The sequence below is a fragment of the Pteronotus mesoamericanus genome, unplaced genomic scaffold (assembly GCF_021234165.1).
Source record: "Pteronotus mesoamericanus isolate MK-2021 breed Mesoamerican mustached bat unplaced genomic scaffold, CSHL_Meso_final scaffold_54, whole genome shotgun sequence".
Lineage (NCBI taxonomy): Eukaryota > Metazoa > Chordata > Mammalia > Chiroptera > Mormoopidae > Pteronotus > Pteronotus mesoamericanus.
This window is the reverse complement of record NW_026555321.1, coordinates 51,270,729-51,279,581: the sequence shown is the minus strand read 5'-3', so window position 1 is coordinate 51,279,581 and position 8,853 is coordinate 51,270,729. Positions and strand designations below refer to the sequence as shown.

General features: G+C 42.9%; 1 protein-coding gene across 1 annotated transcript in view; it reads left to right on the top strand.

The window, feature by feature from the left end:
- The first annotated feature begins 1,903 nt into the window (after nucleotides 1–1,903).
- The window catches only part of SUCLG2 (succinate-CoA ligase GDP-forming subunit beta), a 299,815-nt gene continuing 292,865 nt past the window's right edge, over nucleotides 1,904–8,853 (top strand). Inside the window, exon 1 of the mRNA XM_054594876.1 lies at nucleotides 1,904–2,056. Coding sequence (XP_054450851.1) covers nucleotides 1,973–2,056 — 84 coding nt within the window. The 5' untranslated portion in view covers nucleotides 1,904–1,972. The remainder of the gene's footprint in view (nucleotides 2,057–8,853) is intronic.

Genomic DNA, 8,853 nt, shown 5'->3' with positions numbered 1-8,853 from the left:
GGTCTGACTCCAAGATATGCAACTCTGGTCAAGTTACATAATCTCTCTGTGCCCCAGTTCTCTCTCTGACAAAATGGGAATAACAGTAGGATATAGTTGGAGGGTTTTCGTGAGGATTAAATGACCCATATCCAGAGGCAGCGATAGGATGTGTATGCAATAGCAAAGAGCACAGGTCTGGCATGGTATAAAAAAAAAATCCACGAGTACAAGTGAATCCAGATACAAGTGAATACCAGAATAAGTAAAGAAATATGGGAGAAGGTAAAGCTCTTCTTGGGGTAGAATCTAAACTAAAATATGTAGAAAAGGATGGAACTAAATAATCACCATTTTGCATAGTAATAACTGATTCAAGAAATAATCATAGTAATAACTGATTCAAGAAATAATCACTAACAGATGCTAAATCCAGCAGATAAAATTGCAATGAGGAGTGGACTATAAATCTATGTATCTCTGTCAAGAATAGCAAATGACAAAATGTACACGGTGAATCTGGGTAAAGGATATTTGTGCACTTTGGGGTAATATTCTTGCAACTTTTCTGTATATTTGATTTGTCCAAATTAAATTTAAAAAAAAAAGGAGGGAGAGAAAGAAGGAAATCAGCAGCAATAGGTGCCTAGTTTTGTTGCATTGTACCATTTTATCCCATGATTACAAGCTCTAGAACATGTAAGGTTTTAAAAAAAAAATCTAAAATAGTGCTTAATGGGGTGAGGACAAGAGGGAGAATGGGCTTGAAGCAAGTTCCTTAATCTCAATGTGCCTCAGTTTCCTTTTCTGCAAAATGTGGATTTTACAGGTGTATGTACTGGAAAAGGTTGCTATGGAGACTAAATTCATTTATATTTGTAAAGTTTTCGGGCACGCATTAAGCATATTTGCTACTGTTATTTTATTTTAATTTTTTAATTTTTATAATTGATTTGAGAGAGGGAAAGAGAAAGGGAGGGAAGGAGGGGAGGCAGACATCCATTTATTGTTCCCCTTATTTATGCATTCACTGGTTGATTCATTTACGTGCCTGGATCTCCTGCAACCGTGGCTGTGAGGAAGACACTCAAACCAACTAGCTTCCTGGCCAGGGATGTAGTCATTTTTATTACATGTCCAGTGTTTAGAGCTGGTAAACTCCAAATGTCTGCTCTTGTTATGGTGATGATAGGGCTTTGAACCCTTTAATAGTTTTGGATCAACCCTCCTTTAGGATTAAAACAAAATCTTACTAAGATATAAGCAGGGTGTCCAACCTGCAGCCCGCAGGCTGCATGCGGTTCAGGATGGCAATGAATTTGGCCTAACACAAAATCATGAATTTATTTAAAATGTTTTGAGATTGTGTGTGTGTGTGTGTGTGCGTGTAATTACCTGTTGCAGTGTATTTAACGTGTGACCCAAGACAACTCTTCTTCCATTGTGTCCCAGGGATGCCAAAAGTTTGAACGTCCCTGAAGGGTTTCTGCCAACCTCACCAGACCCACTTGTCTCTCCCTTATTCCTTCAAGTCTAAGCTCAAACGTAGCTATTCCAGAAAAGCCTCTGTGACCCAAGAGAGTAAACCAGAGGTTACTCAGTCGATTATGTCAGCTCGGGGTGTCCCCACCTCGATCCCTCACTGCAATGACTAATAGCTGCTTGTCTGCTGGTCCACGGGGACAGCTGAAGCTCCATGACCACATGACTCCGGATCGTTTGCTCACAATCGCATTCCCGGTGGCACAGCGCGAACGCCACCCCGCCTCTGAACGTTAAAAGCGCACTTGCAGCCAGAGCTGAGACTAAAGATTCGGCTGGCCCACCAGCTGGACACAGGCCAGGTACTCCTTTAGAGGAGAGTCTGCACCCACTAGAACAGGGCACGTGGCAGGGGAGGAGCCTGCTGAAGGGGGACGGCCAGGGCCGCCTCCTTCCACCTCCCCAACCCGCACCGCGCGCAGTTCGCTCCCCGCGCGGGTTCCTGTCTAAGATGGCGTCGCCCGCGGCAGGGCAGGCCCGGACCCTTCTGCGAGACCTGGCGCTGCGGACCCGGCTCTTACCCGCCAGGTCGCAGGTGAGCGGGCCCGCGGCAGGGGTTGCGGGCAGGGCGCTGGCGTGGCGCCCGTTTGCCTGGCCCCCCTCTTCCTGTTCTGCTTCTGCCCCAGGTGTCAGGGCGCACGAAGGACCCCGCACCCTCCGCTCGGGCGTGGGCCCAGGGACCGAGCGGGGCCAGGTAGCTTTCTCGGACTGTGAGCCACCCAGGTCTCACATGGCACCAGCGTCAGTCCCTGACCTTGCGCGCAAGGCGCCTGGCCAGGGCGCTGCATGCAAGTTTAGGAAGTTTCTCCCATTGCGTTTTGGAATCCTGAGGTTTTACTGGCTTTGCCAGTTCAGCGTTTGTAACGCCTCTACTCCTGAGCACGTTTGTTAAGCCGTGTGTGAACTTGCCAAGAAACCCATCCCAGCCTAACTTCTGAAGATTGCCTGCTTTAGCAGACCTGGGGGCAGCTAGCTAGGGAAGCGGTCTCCCCTCTCCCGTCTTTCAGTAAGAACCAGTCTCGTCACTAAAACACATCAGAGCATTGGTCATGTCTACTTTCTTCTTGTTTATAGGGAATAAAACCCCAAGAGGGCCAGTGGTGCATGCTGAATATCAGCTCTTAGAACTTGACCCCCAGTGGAGTTTACTTTCTGCAAATGGCAAGAGTCAGAAGGCATTTGTGGAGTTAGGAGTTGGTAATGAGTCTTGGAGAAATCACTCAACTACTTGACTTTTTATTGTCCCTAGATAATTTCTCTTCCCCTTGTCCATAGATAATCTCTCTTCCTCTTTAAAGAGAGGACAGTGTGGGGCTCTGCCACAGTTGAGCAACGCCGGTGACCATTTTCCCATTTTTAACTGATGAGAAGCAAGTTTTCACCCATGCAGTTTTAACCAGGATGTGTATAGGATAGTTTTTAAGAAAACAAAGATAGCTACTAATGATTTTTTTTTTTAGTTACTCTAAGCTTTAGCTAATTGTGACATCTGCAAAGTTTTCTTTTTTATTTTTTCCTTTTAATTCTTGACTTTTCATTTCTATCTTTTATTAATGTAAATTTAAAAGGTGCTAATACTTAATACTGTAATAGCTTTAATAGGCACTTAACAGTATGGTGGGATAGTAAAAGAAGTGGTGGTTTTGTCTAATTAAAATCACTAATTGTTGTAATCGAGTTAGGAGGATATCTCCAGGTGATCAAGTCCTATTCATTATTTAGGTGTGACAAAAAACAAGAAGTGTGGTGCTGTGAGTGTAGACTTGTATTAATGAGAAACATGAGGCCTAGGGCATGAAAACTCAAGCAAAGGAAGTAATTGTACAGAGAAACACAGATGTTTAGCTCAAGGGTAGGACTTCTTGCTTGCTTAACCAAGAAATGGGAGCCTGAACACAACCCTTTAGAGAACCTGGTTGGGGAGACAGACCCTTGGTTTGACAAACTGCATCTGATAACCTTGCTTGTGAATGATCTGTTATCTTGTAAACAGGAGACTTAGAAGACGAGAATCAGTTTTTAAAGTCAGAACTGTACAAAAATAAGAAAATGGGCATCAGCAAGCATCTAGCCTGATCAGCTCATTTCACAGGTAGAAATATTGAGGCCTAATGAAGTTCAATGACTTGCTCAAGGTTATAAAGAAAGTTTGTGACAGAACTGTTTGCAGAATACAGCCTTACTTTTAAGTTTCCCTTATACTAGGCTGTTTCTTTGTGAGTATGGATTTGCTCATGAAAATGCATCATGCAAGCCTGTACAGTAGTCTCTATACCAGTAGCCACTATATTACATCCTTAAAGTCACTCGCACTGCTACACAGTTTTATTTTTTCTTTATAAAAAAATTTTGGAATTGGCAAAAAAAAAAAAAAAAAGAGTATTGCTCGTGACTTTAAGGAACTCTTCAAATTCTTGGATGCTTCATCTAAATCTGCTTTGATGTGTGCCTTGCCCCAGGCAGACATTACAATTGAACATCGCCCACTTTTTCCACAAAGTTAAAAATCCTCACTAAGTGCCTCAGAAATCTGTTGCCACTTTTGGCTCAGACCAGTTTTTGTACCAGGCCTAGTGCAAAACTGTTAGGTAACAGACATGGAAGACTCAGTGTTTGCTTTGAGAAGTAACTAACCACGCCTATAAAGGTATCCATAAGAGTGATACTTTATCTAGTCCCCCCCCCCTTAAATGTATCATTTGACACATATTCCTAATGCTTAATGACATGAAATTTTTTATTTCCTGTGTTCTTGGCTTCACTATTTTGATTTTTTATTGCTGTTATATCCTTAAAGGACCCCTTTAGTCATTTCTTATTTTACCTATATTTTTGTAATTGGCCAATAGCTAGAACAGGACTGTTCCAGGTGCTGAGATTTGGGAGTGGACAAGGCAGGCAGAGTCTTTGGCCACATGACACTTTATTTTAATGGGACTGGGGAAGGGGTAGAGCATACATACAAAAGCAATAATGAAGATGATCTCAGTCAGTGACAAATGCTATGAAGAAAACAAAACAGGGTCACAAGATCTCGAATGAATAGCTTTGCCAACAGGGTGGTATAGATTAGAGGATTAAGGGAAACCAATTTGACAAGGTTATATTTTTGTTTTGGTTTAATTTTTTATGGAATATAACACTAAAAACATACTAAACAGTATAACATAACATACTAAAAATGTGTATATTATAAACGAACAGCCTGGTGAGTTCACAAACTGAACATGCCCAGGTAAACAAATCCAGATCAAGAAAAGAATCATTTAGCAGTAATCCAGAGAGCCCTCTGGTGCTCTTTACTTTCACTGCCTTCCCCCTGAAAATGGTAACCCATCCCCTGACTTAAACTGATCATACACTGGTTTTGTTCCTCTTTGTACTTTATATAAATGAAGTTATACAACATGCACCCATATAAATTAACACTATGTTTATGAGATCCTGGAGGTGAACTTTTGATATTTGAGCTGAGACCTGAGTAATGAAAAGTAGCCAGCCAGGTGAAATTCTGGGGCAGAGAGTGTGAGGTAGAGAGGACAGCAAGTGCAAAGGACCTGAGGTGAGACTGAGCTCAGCATCCAGGCAGTTAAAGAGGGGGAAAGTGGTAGTACAAGTAGTATTTGGAGAGGTCAGCAGGGGCCAGGTCAGGTGAGCACTTTCAGGGTCTGATAAGGTGTTTTTAAGAGATTAGAGTGGCTTAGTGACTTGCCCAAAGTTACTCAGCTAGTAAACAGTAGAGGAATCTGAGTCACAGGACTCGCTGTCCAATGGCAGGCATTTTTGTTACTGTGCTGGATGCTTGATTAGGGATCTAGCTAGGCAGGCTTTAAAACTTTAGAGGTCAATGTTTAGTGAACTTAGCACTCCAGTAAAGATCTACATTGTTAGGCATCATCTCACACACCCAAACCTTGGCAGATGGGCCATTTTGCCCATCCAAATTGCCAGGAAAACAGGGTGCTGTGGTACATGGCAGTGTAATACAGCAGGCACAGCCTGGGTGCGCATGAGATGAACTCATTCCACCCTCACATTTTAAGGGGATGTCTCGGCTGAGGGCGCCGGATTTTAATGGTAATTCTTAGTGTGGTATTGTTGCCTTTTCGTGCATTTCCCGTCTCATACTGGCTGGGTGGAGTTCACAGAGCTGTTCTGTTGTAACAGGAGCAGAGGGAGACATTGTAGGAAGCACTGTTCCCCAGACCTTCAGCTCTAGAATCCTGTGTGCTTCTCCACAAAGCCCAGAGCCTCTGTATAGGAACTTGGAGAGAAATTTGTATTGTTGAAGGAAACTGCTTCAACTCCTACCCCTGCTGTTGTATACTTCAAAATGAGTGGCTGCAGCTTAACTCTCTGAGCTACTGAAGTGGGAGGCTCCAAACAAGATGTCAGCCCTTTAGAAGGGAGGGACTAAAGGTCATGTACAACTTCTTCTCAGCTAAATGAGGCTGTGGAGGCAGCACTGGAAGTTGTGACTCAACCTATATCTGCCTTCTTGCCTAGAAAAAAACCAAATTTTTTTCTTCTTTTTTTAAAAAAATGAAGTATAGCTACAATTTCTACTGTTAGAAATCCATCTCAAATCATTTAGACACTAAACTATTGACCTTGTGTGTGGGGAAGACCTTTAAGTGATAGCTCCTGTGCCAAGTTGGTTTTGTTTACTGTAAATGAAATATTTCTGTTATGGGTGGGTGATGAGCTCACAGAACCATAGGAGTGAGGACTTTGCTCCCCTTGTATCCTGGCGCAGCTCTGCAGGCACAATGACCAGAAAGTCCCTGAAATATCTTGTATTTTGGGGAGGGAAAGAAATTACCTAAGTAAGCTTGGATTGTTTGTCCAACTGTCTTTACTACTCAATCTGGAATTGTCAAGTAGATGCCTCATTCTTTGTTACTTGGTGGAAATGTTTTATCTAAAGAATTTAAGAGATTTGTACATGTTTGAGCAAATGCTAAAATCAATACACTAATGAAATTTTGGGAAATTTCAAATACCAGGAGTTAGTTTGGTGAAGAAGGTGGAGGTGGGGAGGGCATTCTTGATGGAGGAGACTGTGTGCAGAGGCCAAGGAGAGATAACATGGAGAGTTAGAGGGGTCACTGCAAACAGTTTGCTATGGAGAGGGCAGGTGAATAACAGTAGAAGATGAGGGATCTTTCAGACAAAAGAAGCCCAAAACTCTGCATGGCATAAAACTACATAACTAAAAATCAAGCCAGTATTATTCACTTAGTAGAAGTGTTCTGAGTACTTAGCATGTACCCAATGCTATTTGTTGTAAACTCCTGAAGGAAGAGAGTATGCTTATTTAGTTCTTCACTGTAAACCCAGTGCTTAAGAGAATGCTGGCCTATAGCTCTACTTAGCTAATGAGTACTGTATGACTGAGTGAACATGGGAAGATACATAGCTCCTGCCCTCAAGAGGGCTCATAGTCTAGTTGCAAAATTAGCAGGTAAACCAGTAATCATATGGCAGCATTGTGAGGGATGCAGAGAGGGAGCAGGAACAGGAGGAGGAGGAGGAGCAGAAACAGACTGTGTTCTCAGTCTTTTAGGACACTGTGCCTGTTCCTTTTTCAGGGCACTTGCTTCTCCCTCTATCTGAAACACTTCTCACTGATCTCACATCTTGTTTTTCCCTTTCATTCAGCTCTCTGATTCCATGTTAAGTCTTTAGACAGGGCTTTCCCTAATTATCTGACACCCCTCTCCCCAGGAGTATTCTTTATCCCTTACTGGCTACACTTTATCTGGTGGCATATTAATTTTTTTTTGTTAGTTTATCATCTGTCTTCCACCTTCTCTCAAAAATGTAAGAATTTAAGCTCTGAGGGCAGATTTTTCTTATGCACTGCTGTTTTCCAGCTGGCCTGACTAGGTATTCAGCAAGTTTTTGTGGCCTAAGTATATGAGTGGGGTACATAGAGAAGAAGAGAGAGGCAGATAAGTAACAGGAGAAGTTGAGTGATGAGGCAGATAATTTAGGCAAGTGAGGGAGAAGGGGCTGTGGAAAGTCTAGTTGTGAAAGGGCTTTCATAATAATGGGAGAATTCTTTCCTCTGTGACAGGCCCTCTGCAAAACTGCTTCTGCAGATTATTTCTTTAACCCATATACAGTATTACTGCAAGAGAGATTGTACTGCCTTCATGTTGCACGTCAGGGAAACAGAGGCACAAAGAGTCACATAGTGACTTGCTTAAAATCACACTTCAGCCAGTTACCTGCCTCATGCTGATAAGGCACTTACACTATTAAAACGTTAATGTAGATTGCCAAAGGATCCTTTTTGGGCTGACATTCAGTTACACTGATTGTGTACTTTTTCCCATCTCTTTGCTCCCGAGTGCCAGGTACCTTTGCTCATTTGGGCTTGTGTTGACTCAGGTGTACTAATCGCCACTGAGCAGTTGCCCCCGCCAGGCCCTTTTTCAACTTCCTCCTTCCCTGGCTTTGGGGTCTGGGAAACAGTAAAAGAGGGGAGAAGGGAATGAGTTTTATGTTTAGACAGAACTAAGTTCAAATTCTGGTCTGCCCAGTTCTTGCTCTGCAAGTTACTGAACTTGACAAAACCTCAATTAGTTGTTCTCTGAGAGGGAATAGTTCTCACACATGGTTACTAAGATTAAATAAGATGATATATATGACATTTGGCACTATGATTATGGTGGGCTCACAGTGATTACCTCTCACACAATGGATTTGAAAGCAAATTTACTTGCATTTTTTAAGCCTTATTAAACTAGAATGTTTTCATTTACCAGATTTGATAAGCATTTACTGTTTGCTGCCATATCAGGGTTAGACCCTGGCTTGGTGTTTCCATATGTTTTATTTCATTTAATCCTTGCGACAACCATGTGAAATAGAGGTGATTATTCTCAGTTTACAGCCGGGGAACTGGAGGCTCAGAGAGTTCAAGGACTGCCTCTTGGGCCCCAGTCATCTTCATTGTTCTACAGATGGTGTGAAGGTCTGGTGAGTCTCAAGGTGTCAGTGGGGAGAGAGACACATGGGGAGGGAGCTCAGTTGTACCATCCTGGGTGCTGCTTATTTCAGGAACATTTGCATATCTTGGCGTTGACTTAGTAGCGATGGCTTCTGGACCTCATGTGCATCAGTGATTCAATGTGGGAGGACACCTACAGGACAGACTGTAGTCACAACATGTAGTCACAACAAGGGCAACTGGTGTGTGCCTCCACTGTCTGCCCAGTATGAAGCACTGCTTCCAGGGTTTCAGGAACATGAGAGAAATTGGGAAATGCATTGCTTTGCTGGGTGAACTTTGGGTGATAGTCATGGAGGACGGCATTTCGTAGT